Here is a 26,878-nt window from a genome sequence, read left to right as displayed (position 1 = left end):
GACCATAGGAAAGGGGGTAACTAACTCTTTAGGGAGATGTAAAAAAATTTCTTAGAAGTGAGCTACCTCCAATAGTATATGTAACAAAGCCAGAAGATCTTTGTGGATAGAGAAAGCAGCACAAGCAAATCATGAGACTATGAAGGGAACTGCTTAGAAGAAAAGCATAGAAACCTAGAAGTTACCTGAGATAAAACTAGTCATCTAGTTCCTTGACTGGATGACTAACTGAAAATTAACTTTGTCCATAAGTCCGAATTTTTTGGTAACTTGTATGATTTCATGAAGCCCTGAAAACTTAGCCTGTCATGAATTTCTTTTTCTTTTTTTTTTAGACTAAGGATTAAACCCAGGGCCTCTAGGCTAAGTTACTAAATTGTCCTAGCTGGTCTCAAAACTTGTAATTCTCTTGCCTCAGCTCCAGAGTGCTAGGACTATCAGCATGCATCACCACACCTTCCTTAGTCATGAATTGGGATACCTTTTTCCTGATATGTTTAAGAATTTGCAATTTCAATAAATTAATCCAAGTTTTATAACCATGTTTTTCAATGAAGGACCAGATAATCTGTATGACACACTTGTTTGTATATTCAAAAACTCCATAAACGTTAGTCATGTTAGAAAACTACGCTAGTGATTTTCCTGCTGCCTGTTAATTTATTGAAAGAATAAGTAAAGACCTAAAATACCTTTAAACTCTAAGCCAAGAAGTTTGTACCTATTGTTTTACCTATAGTTATTTAGTTATCTTTTACATTTTGATATATAATTATAGGTAGAAATAAAATACTTGCTGCTTGACTGATCTGCTGCACTAAATTTAAGACAGCCCATATATATTGTTATTCATATTTCTAGCTTTCAAAGGACTTTTCTAGTTTGAGAAAAACTCTAATCTGGTTAGGATATAATATATTGAATTTCTTACGAACAAAATCATTTTTTGAGTTACTGCATATGTAAACCTTTGTCCAAGTTTTTCAAAGAGTATAAGAAAGCCATTGGAAGATTCTCTGGAACTAATTAATTGGTTACTCATCTAAGAAAATTATTCTGTGTTTCAGGGGGGAAAAGGCATCAATTTAATGAGTGACCATTTCATTAACCTATCAGATATTTACTGAGTACTTACTGAGTTCCAGGAGCTATTTTATTTGTCAAATAGATATTTATGGAGTGCCTGTGGTGTGTCAGGTACTATTCTGTGTGGCAGGACATAAGAGTAAACAAAACAGACCCCCCAAACAGTGTTTTTTTCCTTACTTTTTACTTAATGTTCTTGGGGACTTACTGAACGTGTGTGTGTGTGTGGTTTTGTTTTTTGGGGGGGGGGGGTTGTTTGTTTTGTAATTCCCAGTAGGAAAAGTCTTTGTTGAAAGAATGGGGCAAAAGAATCATCTTAATGCCTAGAATTTGTTTTCATTTCTTGTTGCTCATACTGGTATATGAAATCTATTACTATGATCTTGTGAATTAGTATATGTAATGTGGCAGTGAAATTCTTTGCCTTTGTTGTCACAATAGAAATGTCATGGTTTCACTATGTAATTTATGAAAAATGGGAGGTAGTGATTTATCTTTTGACTTTTGTTAAATTTTCTTTCCAGTAAAATTGGTTCTCCACCCAAGACTCCTGTAAGTAACATAGCTGCTACCTCAGCTGGGCCCTCTAATGTTGGAACAGAACTGAATTCTGTGCCTCCAAAATCCAGCCCATTTCTAACTAGAGTACCAGTATATCCTCAGCATTCAGAAAACATTCAGTATTTTCAAGATCCAAGGACTCAATTGCCCTTTGAAATTCCACAGTATCCACAGACAGGTAAGTAATTTTCTTTTCTAAAAAAGAAAAACTATAATCTAAAGCTGACGTTGTTTCCCTTAGATAAATGAGGGAGTCATTTTTATATATATCTAAAATGTCTACAGTAAAAAGTTAACCATTTTGACTATATAAACTATAAGTCTTTTTACTTCCCTAAGAATCCATGATTTTAATACCAGTTTTTTATTCACATGTGTTTCTTGTGTATACATGGGAGCACAAAGTGATAGGGAATGTAAAGGGCTGATTAGAACATGAGATTGTATATCATCTTCTTACAAGAACAATAAAATTAAGGAAGTGACAAGACAAAGGAAAAGGACTTTGAAATACCTAGGGTACCAAACTGTAAGAAACTAAATAAATGGGAAAACTACTGAGTAAAAATAAAGTTTGTGTGGTGCCCTCTAAGGGCTGATAAGGATCTAAATTTCTGTGTTAATTTGCTTCTGTTCTTCTAATGAACGGAGATTACAAAGGTTTTGTCCTGCATTTAGGCAAATACAAAGGTGTAGAGTTTTTTCTTATTTTTGCTTCTTTCTACTTCAGAATAATCCTTAAGCCAAACTGGTATATTCTGACATAGTCTTGCCATCCTGTTGTGTCTTTCTGACTGTTCTATTTCCTTTGTTTCCTTCCCTCTAATAACTGATTAATAAAATATTACAGTTTTCCACACTATTGGGGTACCTGGTATACACATACATTGCATAATATTTAAACATATCTCTCTTTTCTAACATCAATCATTTCTTTATAGTGAAAAACATTCGGAATTCTTTTAGTTTTTTGTTTTTTGGTTTTTTTTTTGTCTTTTTCCTTTTTATCGGTACCAGGGATCAAACTCACGACTGCCTGCTTGCAAGACAGGCGCTTATGCCGCTGAGCTAAATCGCAAGCCCCTCTTTTAGCTTTTTGAAATTCATAAAGTATGTAATTATCTGTAGTCATCCTAAATGGGAATACATATGTCTTTTTCACATACTGATTCTTTTCTTTTGACTATGTATGCATAGTGGAATTGCTGGATCATATGGTAGTGCTGTTTTTATCTTTAAGGAACCTCCTTACTGTTTTCCTGTATATCCTTGTCAGCACTGTATATACTTTGATAATAGCTATCATTCTTATTGGAATGAGATACCTCATTTTGACTTTTACCTTATATTTTCTTGATTCATTAATACTGAACATTTTCTTATATATGTATTGGCCATTTGTGTGTCTTTTTTTTTTTTTTAAACAGTACTGAGAATTGAATCCAGGGTCTTCACAATGAGCTATATCCCCAGCCTTTTATTTTTATTTTGAGACAGGGTCCTTAAGTTTCCCAGGCTGGCCTAAAACCTCTGATCTTTTTGCCTTAGCCTTCCAGAGTGCTGAGATTACAAGAATATGCCATGATGCCTGGTCTTGGGTGCCTTCTTTTGATTGTGTGTCTGTGTATGTAATTTTTTTGTGGTGGGACTTGAACCCAGAGACTTGCAATAAACTACATCCCCAGTCCTTTGGTTTTTATCTTTGTTTTAAATTTTGAGACAGGGTTTCACTAAGTTCCCCAGGCTGGCCTTGAACTTGATCCTCTTGCCTCATCTTGAGATTACAGCCATGTACCACTTTGCTAGCTTGCTTTCATTTCTAATTGGGTGGTTTCGTTGCTGTTCAGATTTAGTTCTAGACTTATTCATAGTCTAGATATTAGCCTCATGTGTTGTTTGCCCATTACATCTTAGGACAATATATTGTATGTATATCATATGCAATATATATAATTTTTTCTCACATTCTATAGGCTGTCTTTGCATTCTTGATTGTTTTCTTTGCTGTGTGGATGCTTTTAAGTTTGATGCGGTCCGAGTTGTCTGATTTGCCATTGTTCCTTGGGGTCTTGTCAGAAAATCCTTTTACATTCCTGTGTCCTGTAGTATTTACCATTTTCTTCTATTAATTTTTACTTTCAATCTTAAAAAGTCTTTAATTCTTGACTTGAATTGACTTTTACCTGGCTAGAGATAGAAGACTAAGTATTACGATTCTTCATGCAAATATTGAGATGCTATTAGTTTTATAGTTATACTAAGAATCAAGTAAGAAGTCCATGAAATTACCTTTGGGAGTTCTGTAAATGCCCAGCATGGTATGCAGAATAGATTGGTTTTATATGCTTGCATACAATTTTCAAAAGCAAGTTAGCAACTTACAGGTTTTGAAAGTGATCTTTAACCTCTGCTCCCAAAATGGTTAATAAGAATTAGTAATGTAACTTTCTGCAATATTTAATCCTAGCAGTAGATGCCTTAAAAGAAAATTTCCTAGACATCTCTTAATAATTCTGCCGTGAGTTTTTAAGAAACAGTTTAATAAAATATTGACTGTTAAGCATTTTTATGTAATGGTATCTTGAAAATACATAGGTTCTCTATAAAGATCATTGCATATATTTTCTCACATTAAAGTCTATCTTAGATTTAAACCAATATAAAATGTTGGATTTTACTACGATTACATTAAATATTCCTCTTTCCAATTTTCAAGGATACTACCCACCACCTCCAACGGTACCAGCTGGTGTGGCTCCCTGTGTTCCTCGCTTTGTGAGGTCCAATAATGTTCCAGAGTCCTCTCTCCCACCTGCTTCCATGCCATATGCTGATCATTACAGTACATTTTCCCCTCGAGATCGAATGAATTCTTCTCCTTACCAACCTCCTCCTCCGCAGCAGTATGGACCAGTTCCCCCAGTACCTTCTGGAATGTATGCTCCTGTGTACGACAGCAGGCGCATCTGGCGCCCACCCATGTATCAACGAGATGACATTATTAGAAGCAATTCTTTACCTCCAATGGATGTGATGCATTCATCTGTCTATCAGACGTCTTTGCGGGAAAGATATAACTCATTAGATGGATATTATTCAGTGGCTTGTCAGCCACCAAGTGAACCAAGGACGACTGTGCCTTTACCAAGGGTAAGTGGGAATAGAAATAGAAATGCTACTGTAACATAGTGGTTAAGAACCCTATGTATGCTGAGCGTGGTGGCTCATGCTTGTAATCCCAGCACTCAGGAGGCTGAGGCAGGAGGATCGTTGTGAGTTCGAGATTAGCCTGGGCTACAAAGTGAGCTCAAGGTCAGCCTGAACTGCATAGCGCGAGACCCTGTCTCAAAAAAGACAAAAAAAAAAATGCAGACTCCCAGCTCTTCCTGCTGGTACTTGTGGGACCTAATAAAAGTTACTTAATCTCCCCATTCCTCAGTTTTTTCATTTTGTACATAATTACCAAGCTGTAGTAAGAATTAAATTAGAAGCACAAAGTTCTTAGAACAGGACTTGGTGTATATTAATGCTCAGTAAATGTTATATTTGAAAGGTAACTGATGGACAGGTAAAAAGAAATCTCAAAAATACAACGACAGAGCTGGGCTTGGTGATATATGCCTGTAATTCCAGCACTCAGGAGACTGAGGCAAGAGGATCATTGTGAGTTCAAGACCAACCTAGGTTACAAAGTGAGTTCAAGGCCATCCCAAGCTGCATAGCAAGACCCTGTCTTTAAATAAATATAAAAGAAGGCCTTTTTTTCAGTATCCTATAATATACAAGGACTTTTCTAAACTAGAAAAATGTTTAGATTTTTACCTACTATCATTGATGTGCATAAATATTAACCCTTTTGGTTTAAGTATATGGAATACATTCTGTTGACTTCTTGCTGAGTGATTTTGAGTTTTGTCTCAACAATATAAAAATGTATTTCAGACTGTTTTCACAGAGCATACTTATATGTATTCACCACTTCCTAGATGATGAAGATTGTTTCTTTTATCCCTAGGAACCTTGTGGTCATTTGAAGACCAGCTGCGAGGAACAGATAAGAAGGAAGCCAGACCAGTGGGCACAGTACCACACTCAGAAAGCACCTGTCTCTTCAACTCTCCCTGTGGCAACACAGTCTCCAACACCACCTTCTCCTCTATTTAGTGTAGACTTCCGTTCAGATGTAAGAAAGGTTTTAACCACTTGATGTGCAGGACTAGGTCAAACAATTGACCCCAGATTATTTATTCAAACCAGGGTTAGATAATTTGTATATTTTGCAGTGGTTTGGTATATAGTTTTTTGGTTTGTTTGTTTTTGAGACAGGGTCTCACTGTGTAGCTCAGGCTGGCCTGAAACTCGCAGTGATCCTTCTGCGTCAGCCTCCTAAGTTCTGAGAGTACAAGCATGTGCCACCATACCTGGTTTTTGTGTATAGCTAGATTTAGTTCCCTATGGCTAGTATAAAGACCATTAGGCACAGTGTTTTACTAAGAATTTAAAATCTTCTCAGCTCTATAGTTGGTATTTTATAGTATTCCTTTTTTGTTCTTACTGTTGTTGCTCTTATTGTTGTTTAGCACTGGCTGTCAAACCATACTCTTGCACAGTCTTTTTTTTTTTTTTCTTCCTCTCGGTACCAGGGATTGAACTCAACAACACTGCACTTACCAGGCAAGTGCTTGAGTCACTGAGCTAAATCCCTGGCCCCTTCTTTTTGATTTTTTTGAGACAAGGTTTCCCTGTGTAGTCCAGGCTGGCCTCAAATTCACTGCAGTCCTCCTGCCTCAGTGCTGGGTGATTACAAGCACGCACTATGATGCACAGCTAACCTTGTACACATTTAAGTACATGTACTGAGATATACTTTGAACCTCAGTTGTTGCATCTTTAGTAAAGGCCTGGGCTCAGAACCTACCACTACAAAAAACCTCAGATATATATCTAATATTTAATGAATACCTACTCATGCCAAGCATGTGCTCAGTGTTTATATATAACACTTTTATTTAAGTCTCACAAAAACCTTAGATGTTTTAGAGGATAAGTATTATTCATATTTTATAGATTAGGAATTTTAATAATTTTCCCCAGACCTCTCAGTCTGCAGGTAACTGGGATTTGAACCCTAGTTTATCTGATATACTTACTCTCCTGTATCACAAGAGATGCAAAAATGCCTATTGTGTTATTTCTACCATTTACATCATGTTAAGTATTGTTCTTGGCACTACAAAACAAGTTTTTGTGCAAGGGTGATGTCGGTTTAGCCAGGTGTTTTTAGTACTGTTTCGGTTTGGCTTAGGTTTTATGAGACAGGGTCTTGCCATGTAGCCCACGCTCACCTCAAACTCCTAATCCTTCTCTCAGCCTCTAAATGTTGGGGTTAGAGGCATGTGCCTCCATGCCAAGCTAGTATTGTTATAGTTAAAGAAAAATCGTTTTTTTTTTTTTTTTTTTCATTTATCCTACTTTCTTCCTCAGGGTCAGACATTAAAAATATTTTAATCTTTTAAATATGGCAAATTTCAAACATTTGCAAACATAGAACAGTATAATAAACTTTGTGTACCTACCATTACCCACTGCCCAGTTTCTATTTGGCCAGACTTGTTTCCTTTTCATATTCCTTCTTCCCATAGGATTATTTTGAAATCCTATAAATCATACTTTTTTCATCCATAAATATTTCAACAAAGTGTTAAAATTTGTAAAGTGTATTCAGGTTCATTTCCCTCAAAGCAGATAGACACCTGGCAGAGTGACAACTGTCATTTGCTTATTAGAAAAGTTTATTTTTATTGTTCTGTGCTATGCTTTAGAAAACAAGTGATTCCTTAAGATTCACATTTGCTATCAGCTATCAATATGAATTGGAAGAGTTTTGGCCTTGAATTTTCTTGTCTGTATACCTGATAAACTAGACTTAATGATTCTCACAACTTTATATTTTTGCCACATAGTATTGAGTACAGTCCCTTTAAAATTTATTTGACTTCCCTTTCTAGCTCTAGAAAAAACTTTGAATTCCTTTTCTGGATTTAATACTGCATGTTTTATCACTTATGTTCCCTTATGATTATAGTTTTTTTTTTTCTCAAGAAAATCATAAACTTCTAGGGCATGATCTCTATGTGTACTATGTAATTGGTGTGTGGGTTTTTTTATTTTTTGCTTTTTTCACTTGTTTAGAGCACAGTACATTGGTACCTTGGTTCATGAACTTAATTCTTCATGAATTGGATGAGAAATATATCAAATTAAATTGTTAAATTCATTGTTGACCTTATAGGAAATTTGATTGATTTCTGGTCCAATTCAGTTTGTGACCAGGGTCATGGGAAGAACTAAGTTTGTGAACTGAAATACCACTGTACCATGTTAGCAGCATGTGATAAACACTTGTTGATTCGTTTGATAGTATCAGTCAGGAATTCCTTATAAGATATAAAGGAAAAAGAGACAGCATGCAGTTTTTTCTAGAAATACTATTTGTTGCTTATAATTTTTTATATTACTGAGAGAATATACGTTCTTTAATTTACAGTTATTTTATATTAGCTACCAGCTTGTAAAAAAGTTTCATACTAATTGCCTTTTTTATTTTTTAAATTAGTTCTCTGAGAGTATGAGTGGTACAAAATTTGAAGAAGATCATCTTTCCCATTATTCTCCCTGGTCTTGTGGCACCATAGGCTCCTGTATAAATGCCATCGATTCAGAGCCCAAAGATGTAATCGCTAATTCAAATGCTGTGTTAATGGTATGATTTTTCTGGTTGAAAATGGGGGAAATTATGCATGTTGGCTCATTTTACAATGAAAGCTTTCATCTTTGTATTATTTCTGAATGACTCACCTATAAGCAGGAGTGTTATACTTTGAGAAGTCTGAAATAAATAGCATTTAATGTTAAAGTATTTGAGTATAGCTTGATGATTTAATTAGTTTCTGGATTATCATTGAGATATAGAGCTAGTTGAAATTTAACGGAAGAATCCATCTGTTTATCCTTTTATCAGTGAAATGAATCTAAGCTACATACTGGCTTTTTATGTTGTTTGTTTTTGTTTTTGTTTTTTGAAATAGGGACTCACAAAGTTACCCACCCAGGGCTTGAACTTGAGATCCTTGTGCCTCAGCCTCCCAGAGTGCTAAGATTATAGACAGACACCATGATATCTATTACATGTCTTTTGATAACATTGCACTTGGATTACGAGCTCAAATAATTATCAACCGTGCTTTTATTGGTATCATTTGGTTTATACAGGATCTGGACAGTGGAGATGTTAAGAGAAGAGTGCATTTATTTGAAACTCAAAGGAGGACAAAAGAAGAAGACCCAATAATTCCCTTTAGCGATGGACCCATCATCTCAAAATGGGGTGCAATTTCCCGATCTTCTCGTACAGGTTACCATACTACGGATCCTGTCCAGGCCACTGCTTCCCAAGGAAGTGCAACTAAGCCCATCAGTGTATCAGGTATTCTATTTTAACTAAGACTTACCCTGTTATTTTATGCATTGTGTTGTTTATTTCCCAACCTGTGCAATAGGGAACATTTTCCCTTTAAGGACCACAGCAAACTCAGAATTACATAGTGTAATCAGGATTACATGGCTAGTGCGATAAAAAACAGAATTTGTTTTAAAAAGTGTACATTCACTTCTATATACTGTTATTTCACTTTTCTAATGATTACTTCTTTTGTTTATCTGTAGATTATGTCCCATATGTTAATGCTGTTGATTCAAGGTGGAGTTCGTATGGCAGTGAGGCCACATCATCAGCACACTATATTGAACGGTAACATTACTCTTAATTCTTTAGGATTTCCTACTCTCAGACTTGTATACATCCTTAGGATATAAAATCTACTTTAAGTTGTCCATGAAATATGATTTGAGTTGTGTGACAAATATCTGGAAAGACTTTTTCCATTTGGAATGAGGACTGAGATTTTTAGGATTGATGTTTGCATATAGTCATTACTACTTTAGTTACTTCATTTATTTCATTTTTATTATAATAACCATATTTTTTCTTTAAAGTGACAGATTCATTGTTACTGATCTGTCTGGTCATAGAAAGCATTCCAGTACTGGAGACCTTTTGAGCATTGAACTTCAGCAGGTGAGCTTGTTGTAACATAACTTGGATTTTTTGAAAAAATAGAATGGCAGTTGGAAGCTAAATGTGCTTGTTTTCCTTTCTTCTGTAGGCCAAGAGTAACTCATTACTTCTACAGAGGGAGGCAAATGCTCTAGCCATGCAACAGAAGTGGAATTCCCTGGATGAAGGCCGTCACCTTACCTTAAATCTTCTAAGTAAGGAAATTGAACTGAGAAATGGAGAGGTAAAGTTTCTGAGCCCCCTAGGTCCATGCTTAATGTGTTTGCTTTCTGCTGGTGCATGTCCATTGATATCATTAACTAGTCCATTTTGCAGTGCCTTTTTTCTGATGGATGATTGACTGCTTTTAAAATTTACAGTAGTAGGGGTCAGGGATTTAGCTCAGTGGCTCACCTGCTTGCCTTGGGAAGCACAAGGTCATGAGTTCAATCCCTGATACCAAAATAAATAAATAAAATTTAAAGTAGCATATTAGTTGTTTTTTGTTTTGTTTTTGTTTGTTTGGGTTTTGATTTGTTTTGTTTTTTGGGGGTCAAACTCACCACTGCGCACTTGCCAGGCAGGCACTTACATCACTGAGCTAAATCTCCAGCCCTTTTTCTTTTTTTAACTTTTTATCAGTACTGGGGATTGAACTCACGACCACCTGCTTGCAAGGCAGGTGCTTACGCTGTGAGCTAAATCCCTAGCCCCCTTTTTTTTGTTGTTGTTTTTTGAGACAAGGTCTTGCTATGTTGTTCAGATTAGCCTTGAGCTCACTGTATAGTCCACGCTGACCTTGAACTCACTGCTGTCCTCCTGCCTCAGACTCTCAAGTTAATAGTAGCATAATATTATAGTCCTAGGATTTGAGATTCCTGTTTCAATTTAAAAGGGAGGCCCGAAGTTACTAAATCAGTATTTTTCTTTTTTTAAAAGTTTTAAAATGTTTTTGGTGGTTTATTTCATTTTTTTTTAGACAAGGTCTCACTGTGTAGTTCAGACTGACCTTGAACTCACTGTGTAGCCCAGCCTGGTCTCAAAACTTGTAGCAATCCTTCGGCCTTAGCCTCCTGAGTATTAAGATTACACATGTGTACCATTACATCCAGCAAAATCGATTTTTTTCTTATTTACAGAGTGATTACACAGAAGATGCAGCAGATACTAAGCCTGATAGAGATATTGAGTTAGAGCTTTCAGCACTTGATACTGATGAACCTGATGGACAAAGTGAACAAATTGAAGTAAGTTCCACAGTTAGACAAGTAAAAACTTTCTTCCATTGAAAATTAAATAATACAAAATGCTTTCATACTGAAAGATAATATTGTGTATTTTTAGGAGATCTTGGACATACAACTTGGTATTAGCGCTCAAAACGAGCAGTTACTAAATGGATCTGCAGTGGAAAATGGGCATCCAGCTCAACAGCATCAGAAAGAGCCATTAAAACAACAGAGACAGAGTTTAGGTGAAGACCATGTGATTCTGTGAGTGTTAGACAGAAAATTTATAACCAGTGGGATAGGGCGTGAATAGTTAAAGAAAAACAGATACTGTGTCATACTCATTTTTCACTTTATTCTGTGAGAAGAAAGCCATTCTTTCTAGGGCAGTGTTTTGGCCAGTGAAAATCCTGAGTCTCTTGTATGCTAAGCATGCACTCTACCTTTGAGCTACATGTCTTCTTTTTTAAAATTTTATTTTGAGACGGGATCTTGCTGAGTTGCCTAGGCTTAACTGAATTTGTGATCCTCTTCTTCAGCCTCTCAGGTAGATGGGATTACCACCACATAAGGTTTACAAAGCAATCATTTTAGTAACTTGAAACTTGCTTTTTGTATTGGGATAAAAGTTAGCATATATTTTAGCACCAGGTTATACTTCAGTTTGGCCAAACTTCTAGACTATAAAACAGAGAATTAAAACCTAGGTTGTTTGTTGTTTTAAAAACCGTACTAAGATTTTCTTGAGTGTAATACTGTCATTTTTTATAATTACCGTCAAAAATAATGGGTTTAATCCTGAACTTGATAATTTGATTGGTCTTAAATTAGCCAATATTTTAAGTTTTTCTTATAATTTTTTTTAAATGGGACCTTTTAAACTAGCTTTCAACACTTTTTATTGATAAAAACATGCTTTTGCTTCGGCCTTTTAAAATTTAATACAGTTTTCATTAAACTTATATAGTTATTCTTCAGTTCTCACTAAAAAACTAATTGTTTTTCTTTGTCATTTATTTTCTCTCAGGGAGGAGCAAAAACCAATTCTACCGGTAACTTCTTGCTTTAGTCAGTCACTCCCTGTGTCTGTGAGCAATTCAAGTTGCCTCCCCATCACCACGTCTGTCAGTGTTGGCAACCTCATTCTGAAAACTCATGTTATGTCTGAAGATAAAAATGACTTTTTAAAACCTGTTGCAAATGGGAAGATGGTTAACAGCTGAAAAGAGATTCATCTTTCAAATTTGTGACCACACCATGGAAGCATTTACACTAGCTTTTTATATATATAATATATATTATATAATGTATATTTTTTTTAAAAAAAGATATTACGGGGGGCATCCATTTCCTGTGGACTCTTTGATACTTCGAGCCCTCTTGCATTAGCATTATGAAAAAAAAAGATTTACTTTACTAGGGTAACATGTTCACTTTCCAGAAGTGATTGGAATTTGGACAACATTTAACTTAAGCTTCAAGCAGCTTTTTATGAGTTTGTAGCAATCCGGTGCAGTAACTGAGCCATTTCCTATTTTAAATGGCTTCTATAGAAAATTAACAACTCAGTTATTAAACTAGCAGGATCCTACAATGATACATCTAGTGAAAGTAGACTTAATTAACTTATTTATTTCTATTTTATGTTTCACTGAGAGAAATTTCCATCTCATTCCAGCTGCTTTATTTATCATTTTCATGGGACTTTGCATGGATTTTTTCTTTCTTTCTTTTTTTTTTTTTTTAAATTTTGAAGAGTGGAGTTAGATATTCTTACCATAGAGTTTTACAGGGTTGTTATATACTAGCTTTCTTTACTGCATTATATGTAGGAGTGTGGTGCAGTGCTTTTATCTGTAGCATTTACGTTTTTTTTTTTTTTTTTTTACATTTTTCAAGAATAGTTTCTGCTTTGTTAATATTTATACACAGGCTACTTGTTGAAGTAATTAATTAAAAATATAACCAAGTGCCTAAGTCTTTCAGCTGATGTACTAGATATTAAATTCTCCTAAGTTATGCAGAATCGTTTTTACAATTTTGATAAATTATGCACTAATGTAATGGCAGTTTTTTAAAAAATGCAGATTTAAGCCTGTACATTATAGAATCTGATGACTTGGCAAAAGAATCAGGTGCTTTCAGCTTTCTTGAGAAAACCCTGTATGTAGCGTTTGCACTGACTAACAAGATGGTATTGCTGGGTTTTTAATTTAAACTAATTAATTTGGATGTGGATGTTCATTGCATTATCTTGGTTAACTATTGTTTATTGTTACTTCATGTTGGGGTTTAATTTTCCTTGTTTTCTGACTGGTAGGTTGATAAGACTATGAACCATGTTATAGTGGAACATTGGCTAACATTTACTCATATTTTAGAACATGAATAGTACCTGCCCTGGCATAATGTGACTGAAATTGTTTTACTTGGCATCTAAAAGTATGCAGTATGTTCAACCAGCCATGCCCCAGATTTGTGGGAGAAATTTTATTGGAACCGAAATTTCAGTCAACATTTAAAAACAAAAGCTGGGCATTTTTTTCCAGGTGACCTTACCTATAGTTAGTCTTTTTGTTTTTCTTCCATTTCTTTAAGATTAGTTTGACTTTTATTATTTTTTTAATTAACTTCTGTGAAGTTGTTTACTCTGAAAATTGTACTGGAATATTTTAAGCCAAGCTGATCTTTCACCAGGTGTACTGTATGTAAGGGCTTTTCCTGCTAGCAAGATGCTTAAACAGGATCATGTTATTGGTCGTCTGAGCTATTTAGTTATTTTACAAAACCACAGCATTGTATCAGATAAGATTTTGATAAAAGTTTTGTGCACATTTCCAGGGGCGGGAGGGTTGACATTTCCCTGAAATTTCTTGATCAGAAGGCGTAAATACTGGTGTTTGATACCTGTCTTAATGAACATGCTCATAAGGTGACTGATAAGTTGTAAATATACCTGAGAAACAAAGGGGTAGTTTTGATATTCTGGTGTCAGTATGGAAGATCTTACACATTTATTTAATACTCAAATGTATGAAGATGTTTGTTTGTAGCATAACAGCACAGTAGCCTTGACTTAGTTTTCTTTGGTTAGTACTGTACCTTTTTGCCATGGCCAGTGCGCCTCATCCTACAAAGGACATTTTATTTATTTCACTCTGTAACCTGAAGTGAATAGGAACAAGAGTTTTAAACCATGTTACATTAACTTATTTCTGACATTATAAATTAGCCTAGGATATTACAGGAACATGATTGTTATATAATTTATATCAGAACCTTTCTATAAATATGTACTTACTACATTTTGAATGCTTCCAATGTACTTTATTTGCTGTTTGTAATTCCAAAAAGGATATGCAAACCAGTCTGTCTATTTCATGGATATTTAATAGTGAGATCTTCCATGTTGAAGGTAATGTATTTTTTTTTAAGATTTTAAAATTGCTATTTTGTTACAAAATAGAGACCTATTAACAGTTCGAGAGCTCCTTATGTGCCCTCAGGGAAAGAACCCTCTGTGCAACAGAACTACACAAAACATCTTCAGCACGTTCTGAGGGTGAATATATACTACATAAATTGATCTTGTGTATTTAACCTTATCTTTTTAATTTTAAAATTGAAATTTTGAAACTTGGTTGTGCTCTGCTGGAGGGGGTTGGGAAAAACTGCTTAGGTGTTTGCCTACTTGTCCAGTAAATTACATTTGCATCAGTGTATGTATATACCTGCCAACCTTATTGATATGTCTCAGAATATTTATATTAAAATAATGCTTGTCTTGCAGCAGGTGATCCCATTAAATAGTAACTCCCTATTCTTACAAAATCCCACTCTTTTTCACTAACAACATAGGAACTGATTCTGTGTTGACATTACTCTGTATTGCATCTTTCTCTGTGGTGGCCACCTATTGTCTGTCATGGTGGGTGTTAATGTGAAATAAAACTATTGGTTCTCTCTGCCACTTCAGAAGAAAGGCTAGTTCGTCTGATCCTTCTTCAAAGTGGTGTCTACTGATGTCATAGAGGTAAATCATACAAATCAGACCTAGAAAGTGGCTTCTTAACATTGGGGCAGTTATCATTTTACCTTTTCACCAACACATTGTGATGTAAACAATTGAAATCAAAGGCTACATAGCAAAAAGAGAGGAAATTTGTAATGCTAGTAATGAAAATTGCATATGTTGCCAGTGGTCTAATCAGGAAAATGCTGTCTGAGATTTGGAAATCCGGAGAGGTTTTTTTTTTTAAGTCCCATTCCTAGGACCATCTGCCTTGCTTAGATGCTATGGATATAGTATCTATGGTTTGTTTTTGTTTTTGTTTTGTGATCTCATTGCATTTTATGAATTCTGAGAAAGTTAGATACATACATCTTCTGGTTGATACGAGAACAAATGAGATTCCTTTGCCTTTGCTGACATGAGTACTTTCAGTGCCATACAATGAACCAGTATCATACATGAAAAGTTGTGCATTATAATTTTCAAGAGAAAGAAGTTCATTTTGATGAGTTACTGATTACACACACACACACACACACACACACTCCCTATCCTGGTGGCTAATAAGAGAATAGTAAATGAAACCTCTCATTCTAGCACTGAAATTTCCATTTGTATAGATCTAGTTACTTTCACTCAAATTTCAAGTCAATGTGAAGTATATAAAGTACATCCCAATTTTGTATACTGCCTTGAGAAAATTAAAAAATGCACAGTGATTTGAGGAATTTTTAATGGGATCCCTTAAACATTAGAAAAATGGCTTTAAAACCATCTACCTTTTACATTTTAGATTCTAAAGCTCATTTTTTCTCATTAATGGGCAGGTTTTGTGATTTAGTATGCAAATTCAAAGTTGAGTATTTCTTCTCTAGCTTTTTGAGATCTTTTCTGAGCAGACCCTCACCAATACTGGCAACTAATCATTAAAGGGAAAAGTTAAATTCCAACTGTGCTGAAAGAACTTTCCTTGTGTTTAGTGAATGAAGAGTGTTGATGGGATCACTTACTGTAACTCCTTCTTTGTAAGGACCCCTTCTGCAAGCAGAACACAAATGAACATGCTCTAGGAGTATATCATTTTCTGGGTAAATTGAAAAAGTTTGCTAGTAAACTCCTTGGTACTAGCAGTTTCTTTGTATCCCTTTGCTGGCAAGGGAGTACAAGGAGTCAAGACCACAGATCAGAAAACCCCACATTTGAGTGGAGACTTATTTTTACTCCAAGAGCAGTTATTCCCCCAAGTCTAAAACTGGCAGTCTTGTGTTTTGTTTTGTTTTTTTTACATAAAATTTTTAAAATATCCCCAAACCAGTGGAAAACAGACACTGGCTGCACTTAGTACTGCCAAAAGCCAAGGTCATTTGCACATATTCCATCAATCTATGAAGAATTAGGCCTCACTCTGTAACCCAAGGCATGGAAGTGCATGCATCCTCTTCGCTGGGCAAACGGTTATACTGTAGTTGTGATACAACACATGTGGCTTCTATTTGTACTGCACATATCCACTGTACAGCCACTTGGGAGTATCGTGGTTAGCTTGCAGCAACTGCTGTCCGCATTTATACTGTTTATTGCATATTCTTTTCCCTGGAAGTGAAAGAGAAATGTTCTTCTTGTTGCATTGATTACACTTTATAAATTTGCTTAGCTGGAAAGTTTGGGAAAAGAGGCCTGTTTGTCAATTGTACAACCGATTGTGAAGCTCTAGTGTGAATATTTTTACGTCTGTATTAGACATTTTCTTTGCAAATCTATTGTTCGATTGAAATGTAAATGAAATTAAAGATGGTGTACACCCATCATGTAAAAAGCAGGCACCATCTCTAAGATGGATTTAATGCTCATTTTTAAGGCATATACTCAGCTTCTATTTAAAACTATAATTTAAAATAATTCTGTACAATGAAGTGGGGAATATATATGGGAATAAATTCTATTCCATTTATTTCAATTTGAATTTCCAAATTGTAATGTTTCCCTTTGTGCTATAGGAATAGGATTAAATGGGGGAAGGCTAGGACTTGTAAGGCCTGTATATGGGGGGAGGGCAGAGATGGAACAATGAGGGTTGTGATGATAGTGAATAGCAAAGAGTGAATTCTGTGTGTTTTTGCTGTAGCACTGAAGTGAAGAGATATTAGCTTTGGCTGTTCACAAAATAGAGCATCATGATTTTCGGTGTTTGAGAGAAAATTGATGGAAAGAGTTTGCAGTACTTGACATGTATTTGCATGCACAAAATAAAATTATTTGTCCACCTTAAAAGTTGTTTAGTGTCAATATTAAGCTTATGACATATCTTAGTTGCCTTGCTTTTCTTGGGTTTATTTTTTGTTTTGTTGTGGGAGTTTTCTTTTTTAGCTTAACAGGGTACACTTTATCATCTGCCTCGTCCATGTACCATTGGGAATGGTCCGAAATAAATGAATAGACATACAGAGACTGAAATATTCCTTAATTTTGTCACTTCAGTGAGAGACAAAAATGTAGATAATACTGAGTTTGCAGTCTAGAGGGAGAAGATAAGACAGATACAAAAATAATACAAAGCCATATGCTATTTAAGTATGAGACAGTTCTGTGGACCTCAGTATAACAGTTTGGCCTGAGTGAATCTAGACACCAGTTTCACTATGCCTTATGTAGTTTTGTTTGTGCACTGATGTATTTTAAGCCCTTGTCCTGGGTCATAAGAGTTAAAGGCCTATGAAACACAAACCTTTTCTTAGAAACTCATAGTGTAGAAAATAGGAAAGACAAATTTGAGTAGTTCAGAGACCTGCATGTAATTTCCAAAGGGAAATTACAAAGCTGGTGGTAGTTGTAAGGCAGGGATGGTGCTTCTCTCTGTGAGATGAACTTGATTAAATTTTGTAGGCAAATAACATTACACCAAGTAGAGATAAGTAAGTATTCTAAGCACCTATTCTATGTTCACAGCAACCCATTTGATCTTAATTAAAATTATCTTTCATTATAGTTTTATATTTTATAAAGTATAATTTTTTATATTATAAGTTATATTTTACATTTTATAGAGTTTTATACTTCCTATTTTATATTTGAAATATTATGTAACTCAACAGAACTTCAGGACCAGAAGACAGTGGAGTCAGAATTCTGATTCATATCTGCCCTCTGTGCCTCTCAAAGATGTAGCAATGGTGATTGTATTTTGTTTTAGCATAAGTGTTATAATGGAGTTTAAAGAACTGAGTAGCAAAACAAATAGCTAACTCTTAAAGAGTATTACGTGTTCCAGACACAGTTCTGAGTGTGGTAAATGTAGAACCATTATTGTCACCATTTGCAGACAAAACTGAGTCAGAGACCTAAAGAGTTGGCCCAAGGTTACACATCCAGACGAGATGTTTTTGAAGGACATTTAATACAATACTATAGAAGTTAGATAATTTGAATATTTTGGAATTTTGAAAAGATCACTGGCAATGGTATGAAAGGTGAAACAAGTTAAACTAACAGGTAGGTCAGCAGTATATGCAAATATTTACAGCACGGCCAAGCAGAAATAAAGAAAAAGATAATTTTGAAAAGTAAGAGTGATGATTTATTGTATAAAAAGGACGTCAGATATTTACATATTACAGTGAATTAAAATTGACTTAAAAGGACAGGCCCTCCTGCTGAGAACAGACCAATAATTGTCAAATTAATCTTGTATAAACCTTGGAGTGAATTGGGATCAGCAAGAACCATGAATAGGTGATTCAGGCAGAAGAGAAATTTAAGAAAATGAATATCCAGTAAGATTTTATTTCATAGTTAATAAAGTTAATACCTATTGAAATAATTATGTACTTTAATAGAAGATCTTAAATATCAATAGATAGCTTCATGACTAGGTCTCATTTTTGGGTCTTTCAAAGCTCACCTTCTGAATCCAGTGGAAAATAATAAGGGATACAATTGGAATAGAGATTTAAGCCCAAGAGACGAGATCGACTAAGTATTTTTTTAAATAACTACAGATTCAAAGGGAGTAGCCAAAAGCAGTCCCAGGCATGATGGCACACACCTATAATCTAGCATTTGGCAGAGCTGAGGCCAAACAAGATACTACTATTGGAGAAACTATGAAGGTTACATGGTCCTCTGTTAACTGTCTCAGAAATACAGAGGGCCATGTAACCTTCATAGTTTCTCCAATAGTATCTTAAATATAACATCAAAAACAGGAAACTTAAGTACACAATCCACAGACCTAATTTAGTTCTTACCAGCTTCACATACATTTTGTGCACACACTCATGCACTTTGTGTGTGTGTTTTACTTTTTTTTTTTTAATCGGTACTGAGGATTGAACTCACCACCATGCGCTTGCAAGGCAGGTGCTTATGCTGCTGAGCTAAGTCCCCAGACGTGTGTATGTGTGTTTATATACAATTTTCTCACATGTGGAACCACCATTACCAGTATAACAGCAGTGTTCCCTTTCCTTGCGGATTCCTCACTATACCCCTTTATATTTAAAAATCTGTTTTCCTTGCTTAACTCCCCATACTCATCCCTAAATTCTGACAACCATTAATAAGTTCACCTCTGTAATTTTGTTTTTTGAAAATGTTATACCCATATTCCTCATTTAATGACAGTTACATTCTGGTGACTGGCTCATTAGTTGAATGAGGAATTGTGTATACTAGTATGTACAATATTCAAAACAAATGGTCAAAGGAAACTCCAATTTGATGACTTTGCTTTATTTGCAGAACTAACCTAGTACAGTAATGAAAAACAGTGTAACACTACTGTACTGTATTGTAAGCAAAAATTATTATATAAACAAAGTGTTCAGTACAAAAAGGCATGGTGGCACATCCCTGCAATCCTAGTGTACAAGAGGCTGAGGCAAGATGATTGCCATGAATTTGAGGCTAGCCTGGGCTACATATAAGTTCAAGGCCAGCCTAAACTACAGCACGAGTCCCTATCTTAATAAAAAGAAGCTCTACGCAAAAAAAAAAAAAAAAAAAAAAAAAAGATTGGGTCATTAAACGCCAAAAAAAAAAAAAAGGGGGGGGGGGGTCATTAAACGAATACCTATATAAATGAAGTTATACTATATGTAACCTATTTTTGGCTGCTATAAAGCTGCTATGAACAGTTGTACGCATGTTTTTGTGTAGTTATCATTTTTATTTTTGAAGTATTTGAACAAATACATTTTATACTTTTGAAAAATTATACTAGGTCTTAAAAATGGACCTTTTAAAAAATGAAAAAAATTTGTAGTAACCCTTGTATTATTTATTGTCACATAAACTGCTCACAAAACTTGAGTGAGTTAACATAATGTCATTATTGGCTCCAAGTTTCTGTAGGTCAGAAATCCTCTGTTTCAGGGTCTCTCTGACAGGCTGCAGTCTACATGTTGACTGCATTGCAGCATCTCCTGGCTTTACTGGGGAAGGATCTGCTTCTAAGCTTACTCCCATGGTTACTGGCAGGATTCTGTTGTTTTATTAAGTGTTGGAATAGGGACTTGGGTATTTCTTTGGCTGTTGGCTAGAGGCTGCTGTCAGTTCTTTGCCACATGAGGCCCTCTGTGGGGCATCTCATAGTATGAGACTGGAAGAGAAAAGAACTTGGAAAAAGTCATATCCTTGTATAACCTAATCTTGGAAGCAACATATTACTTGTGATATTCAAATCCTTTTTAGAAGCAAGTCACTGAGTCAGGTCCACACTCGAAGGAGAATATGCAAAGGCATAAGTCCCAGAAAGCAGCGATCTTTGACAGCTGTATCTGTTTGCACCCATCCAGGAGATAAGCCTGCATATTGGGTTATATGGGGAATAACTTCAATATACAGAAGTTAAACTTTAATAAGTAACTGTAAGGTAAAAAGAAGTTCTATATACTTCATATAGCTTAGGGAGAGTAAATAAGAAAGGGCAAACTTAAAAATTTCCCTAAGGCAGGGGTTCTCACCTCGTTAGAGAAGGTATAGTTCAGATAGAATTTTCTAGTTGCTCAAGGTTCCAACTCATTCCTGGCAAAGAGAAAGCTATTCTTCAGGCTGCATGTGAGGTATACATCTTTTTTTTTTTTTTTTTTTTTCTTTTTGGTGGCGGGGTACTTGCCACTCAGGATCCTGTATTTGCCAGACAGACACTGCTGCTGAGCTAAATCCCTGGTATTAAGGTTTACATCTTGCATAGGAAATAAGCATCAGTGTAGATGAGGCCTGTGGAATCTGATGAGCTGAAGGAATTCTTCAGGGCACCAATTTCTGTGTAGAGGGAACCATCAGAAATTATTGCTGTGGCAGACTGAGGTCACCAAAGGACCACATGTGCTGGATGCACAGTGCAGAAAGCGCCCCCCTGTATGTTCTTATATCTCCATCACTGAAGCTGGGGAAAACAACATGGAGCCCTTGCTCCATTGCCTTCTACCATGAAAGATTATTTGCTTACCAAAAAGAAAGGAGAGATGTTTTGGTGAATTCTGTCCATTATTGCAGAGTTTAGATTAAAGAATGGATTGGGAATGAGAGGTTATAGATTAATCATCAGCACCAGAGCCATTTTAGAAGCTGCTTGTTATGGCCCTATATCTACTAAAGGAATTGAATTCATTATGGGAACTTTCTCACAAAATACCAGGCCCAGATGGCTTCACAAGTGAACTGTACTAAACATTTAACCTTCCAGGTCATCCCATACATTAAACATTTAATTCAGTTAAACATGTAAGCCAATTTTATGAAAGCTCTTTCAGAAACTAAAGGAAGAAGAAAATTTTCAACTAGTTTTATTAGACCAATTGTACTCTGATGCCAAAGCCAATGACATTACCAAAAGAAAACATAAAAAGTTTCAGGTTAATATCCCCTCTGAATATGGACACAATAATTCTTAAGATCTTATATATGTAAGAATTTTAATATAATGTATATATATACACACACACATAATACATAAAGTCTACATAGAGTTTATCTCAAGATTCAAGGTTGGCTGAGAGTTTGACAAATCAATCTGTGTAACTGATCACTTTAACAGAGCAAAGTTTATATTCTGTTGTAAATTCCCTTAAATTTAAAGAAGCACTATTCTTGCTGGTTTGTTAAACCAGCTAGAGATATTAAATATAGAACAATAAAAACTCAAATACCTTTACATTTTGGGATATTTAAAGAAAAATATTGTTAAACCAAAGTTATTGTTACTAAAGGTATAAAAACAAGTTTCTCAGATACTTTAATTAAAATGCTAAAGTGAAATTTATTTGTTGCTCTCAGACTATCCAACATCTGAAAATTTTAATTAAATGCTATACTAAAGGTGCTTAGTATATTTTCCTCATTGCTAGGACAAAATACCTGACACAACTTAAAGGAGGAGAGATTTATTTTGGTTCATAGATTGTAGAGTTTTCAGTCGACAGTCATCTGGCTGCAAAACAGCTCAGTATTGTAGAGTTTTCAGTCCACAGTCATCTGGCTGCAAAACAGCTCAGTATTGTAGAGTTTTCAGTCCACAGTCATCTGGCTGCAAAATAGCTCAGTACGGCAGAGGGAAATGGAAGAGGAGAGCTGCTCACAACATGGTAGACAGGAAGCAGAAAGAGTCTTGGGAGGAATCAAGAAGGGAAATGTAACTTTCCAGGTTACATCCAAGTGCTCTGCTTCTTCTGATCAGGTCTCATCTCCTAGCAATGATCAGTTTTAATTGGGGATAGCTACATAAAAACCATTGTGATGGGGCTGGGGATTTAGCTCAGTGGCATAAGCACCTGCCTTGCAAGCAGGTGGTCACAAGTTCGATCCCCGGTACCGATAAAAAAGAAAAAGACAAAAACAAAACAAAAAAACCATTGTGTTATGAAGACTCATGCATATCACTGATACAAAATGCACTTAGTCCATCTCTGAGAGTTGCCTAAGTCTTAACATTTTTTATCATTGCTAAAAAGTCCAAGTCTAAATTCTCTGAGGCTCAGATAGACCACTAGCTGTGAGATACTGTAAATATAAAAAGTTAAACACTGCTGACATACAATGACACAGGGTAAACATTCCCATTCCAAAAGGGAAGAACAGCAGAATAGAAATCAGTGGGACCAAAATAAGACCAAACCCAGCAAGGCAACTATTAAATACCATAGTTACATGTCCAGCACCAAGGGCAAGTTGTGGTAATATGAACTCCAAAGGGCTTTGGCAGCCTGCCCCTATGTCATTGCATGTTATAGCCCTCACAGATTTTCTCTTGGGCTGGCTTGTGACCTTTCTCAAATGTGTCACACTCCTGGCTTCTCCAAATTCCTGGGGTCCCTACTGTGCTACTGGCTTCATTCTTTCAGCTTTATCCACTGCCCTCTCAGAGGGATGCTGTTTGGCCTCTCAGATCTTCTGAAATCTGGGTGGAAATGTGCCTGACCATATATAACTCGTGCATCCTGCCAGCCTGTAAAATGAATACCACATAGTATGTCATCAAGATCTGTCACCTCCTTGAGCAATAGGTTGGCCCCCTTGCATCATGGCTGCAGAGACCTCCAAGTACCTGGCTGACTGAGTATTAGAAACCAAATCACAGGCAACAGTTTTCCTAGACATCTGTTCTCAAACATGATGACCTAGGGCTGTCTTCTCAAAGAATGTCTTTCATTTTTTGGAATTTAGATCCTGCAGTTCCTGGGTCTTTGCGGGATCTTCACATGCCCTTAAGCCATCTTTCCTACTGTCCTGCTAATCTTTTCAGGAACCAAGCTCTCCTCTGCTCCATCTTTGTGAGAAATATCTGGCAAAACCAAAAATTTGTTAAATGTGCTTTTTGCTGTTACTCTTAGAAGATCTTACTAAAAGTAGTAAGATGTAACCATCCTGCAGCCTGAAGGTTGAGTTGCCTTGAAATTTCATCCATTTGATTAGTCTGAAGTGCATATTCTCATCTCTAAAACCCTACCCTACCCATTACAAGTTCAAGGCCAAATGGGGCTATTTAGCAAGACCTGTTTCAAAATAAAAAATAAGGACTAGGGGTATACATTTAGTGATGTGGCATACTTGACTTGGTTCCCAGGACAAAAAAGAAAGTTTCTCTTGCTAAAAGATAAACACTTACCAGAAGCAACCCTCCCACCCCCACCCCCGTGAGTGGCTGTGAGCCAGCTGGATTGAGAATCAAACATCACATCTCCCACCACCCTCCTTAGCAAGTGGGAGCCAGTGATCTGGACATCCTTTGAGAGGCTGACCATAGGCAATGTAGCAAATAGGAGGGATTTCCTTTTACCATCTCTTTGAAGGCAAATACTTTTATCCCTGTTTTGCTTTGTTCTAATTAATGGTGCTATTTGAGCCTGTTTTGTTTTGTTGAACTTCAATATACATGAGAGTATGGACAGTTATTTTAAAGAGGAGAGACTCTACGACAGCCATTAGTGACTTCCCTATTGTCTGATTTTGAAGACCTAAAATGCCTTCCTCTGTTAATATCAGTTTTATACTATGTTGTTTTGTATGAATTCTCTGTATGCGAAGACCTGGATAACTATTTGGAAGAAAACAAGAGACAATATGATAGATAGTGAAGATCTCAGGTTGTCTAGCTTTGAAATTTATATCTCTTACATTGCTTTTTTATGCCTTTTTTGTTCTGTTTTGTTGTGTTTAATTTTACCCCCTTTAAAATAAAAATCCAAAACAGTTCAGAAAAGATATGAATTTGGTTAGCCTGGTTTCAATCCAAAACAGTTTACTGATAATGGTTTTTCACTGGCAAATAGTTTTCACATACTCTACTGATAAAAAACCATATAATATATACAAAACACTTCTAAAACTATAAATTATACATGGTACTCTCATTAAGCAGAAACTTCAGTATTCATATAATCCAAAAATTCTAGGAAGATCAAGTGGATGAGTCTGTTAGATAATGTTATGTAACTAACTCATATGCACAGTCATATTCCTAACAAATGCAAGAGCCACTGTATTCCTAACCAGGACATTACTGAATATATTTCTGTATGATATATGAGCAGAACTTGACTGAAAACTGCACCAAATAATGTCAGTCTTACAATAGTGCTGGAACCATATGACACGTCTTAACCACATAGACAATTATTTATAAGCTCTGCAACATATATGCATTAAAATTATTTCCAATTATAAATATGCTTAAGATCATACAATCTTACTAATATTGAATCTCACTAAATCTTACTAATCTTGAATCTCACTAAATAGTACACAAATGCAGACAGACCACTTGCCCAGGGCTTTGAGACCAGCCTAAGCATGACAGTGAAACCTTATCTCAGAAAATAAGGAAGACCTGGAACAAAGACTTCTGGTTTTTACCATGGAATACAGAAAACCAGAAAGAGCACTATTCTCATCATTGCAATGAAAAAGAAATCAGGCTAACCAAATTCATGATATTTTTTCTGAACTCATCCCTACAGTATTAGTTTTTTTTTTTTTTTTTTTTTTTTTTTTTTTTTTTTGCTGCCATAGCAAACAAACATAAATTTAGAATTTAAGCTAACACAAATTTATTATTTCACAATTTCTATAGTTCAGAAGTCTTGGAATGGCATCACTCATCTAGGTTCTCAGTTTGGGCTGAAATCTGGGTTTCAGTCTGGGCTGAAATCAAGGTGGTAACAGGACTGCATTTCTTCCTGAGGAACAGTTACCTTTGATACTCACTCTAGTTATCTATTTATTTACTTATTTATTGATTTTTTTGTACAAGGGATCAAGCTCATAACCTCATGCTTACCAGGCAAGCGCTTAAGCTGCTGAGCTAATCCCTAGCCCTATTTATTGATTTTTTTGAGACAAGGTTTTCCTATGTAGTTCAGGCTGACCTTGAACTCATAATGCTCCTCCTGCCTCAGCCTCCTAAGATCTGGGATTACAAGTGTGCACCACCACACTAAGCTTTATTCTGGTTTTTGCCAGAATTCAGTTCCTTTCATAAATCTGAAATCCTAATCTTGGTAGCTGTCATATTTGATGCTGTTTATAGTTGCCATCCACATTCCTTTTCACATGGCTCACTTTCATATTCAAATTGGCAACTGGTAGTTATGCTGAATCCCTGGCATGCTTCAAATCTTTCTGATTTCTTTTTCTTTTTTTTTTTTTTTTTGTCTTTTTCCTTTTTATCGGTACCAGGGATCGAACTCACGACTGCCTGCTTGCAAGGCAGGTACTTATACCACTGAGCTAAATCCCCAGCCCCCAATGTTTCTGATTTCTATCACTAACCAGAAAAAAAAAGCTTTCTGCTTTCAAAATTTTATCTGATTAGCCTATTCTGATAATCTAGGTAATTTCCCTATATTAAAATCATCTGATTAGCAACTTTGTGTGTGCAAAATAACTTTGCCATGTAAGAGAACATATTTAATGGTAGGTTAGCTTATGTAACCATAAAATGTCCTGTTCCACTGCTGCCCAATGAAGCCAATGACTCACGAAAGCATAAGGATAAGAAAGAGTTTTATTTGCAATAAGCTGGCAAGTTGGGATATGAAAAATTTTATCCCAAGTGTGTTGCTAGGCTCACAGGCACAAAGCTTATGTGGGGTTTCTGAGGAGTCTAATCGTAGCTGTTACAAAGTAAACACCAGAATGATCATTCATTTTTGTGGTAATCATTCTCTTGATGTGGTTTCAATGCTGTTTTCAGGTTACCAAGCATTTCATACATTCCTTGATCCTATAAACCTAATGGAAGATTATTGATTACGAGGTCCTATGGGTGGTACTGTTCTTTGATATTTTTCCTTTATTTTTCTTTCAGGCAAGGCTGACTGATTAGTTATTTGCGAGTAAGGCACAGGGGTGCAAGGCAAAACAAAAACAGCAAAAGAC

The 26,878-nt window shown here is 35.7% G+C and overlaps 1 protein-coding gene across 4 annotated transcripts in view; it reads left to right on the top strand.

The window, feature by feature from the left end:
* Rc3h2 (ring finger and CCCH-type domains 2) overlaps positions 1-17,275 on the top strand; it is a 51,208-nt gene extending 33,933 nt beyond the window's left edge. For 2 of the 4 annotated variants that reach the window (XM_003470798.5, XM_063227090.1), the window contains 11 exons: positions 1,611-1,825; positions 4,364-4,797; positions 5,663-5,830; positions 8,264-8,410; positions 8,920-9,133; positions 9,373-9,457; positions 9,703-9,784; positions 9,873-10,007; positions 10,903-11,010; positions 11,108-11,256; positions 12,020-17,275. In XM_003470798.5, coding sequence (XP_003470846.1) covers positions 1,611-1,825; positions 4,364-4,797; positions 5,663-5,830; positions 8,264-8,410; positions 8,920-9,133; positions 9,373-9,457; positions 9,703-9,784; positions 9,873-10,007; positions 10,903-11,010; positions 11,108-11,256; positions 12,020-12,215 — 1,933 coding nt within the window. In that variant the 3' untranslated portion in view covers positions 12,216-17,275. The remainder of the gene's footprint in view (positions 1-1,610; positions 1,826-4,363; positions 4,798-5,662; positions 5,831-8,263; positions 8,411-8,919; positions 9,134-9,372; positions 9,458-9,702; positions 9,785-9,872; positions 10,008-10,902; positions 11,011-11,107; positions 11,257-12,019) is intronic. The other 2 variants (XM_005004037.4, XM_023565477.2) reach the window with 2 other exon arrangements.
* The last annotated feature ends 9,603 nt before the right edge of the window (positions 17,276-26,878 follow it).

The sequence above is a fragment of the Cavia porcellus genome, unplaced genomic scaffold (assembly GCF_034190915.1).
Source record: "Cavia porcellus strain 051 isolate PalLab524CR breed Dunkin Hartley unplaced genomic scaffold, mCavPor4.1 scaffold_1, whole genome shotgun sequence".
NCBI lineage: Eukaryota > Metazoa > Chordata > Mammalia > Rodentia > Caviidae > Cavia > Cavia porcellus.
The sequence above is the reverse complement of the archived record's forward strand: the minus strand, read 5'-3'. Positions and strand labels throughout refer to the sequence as shown.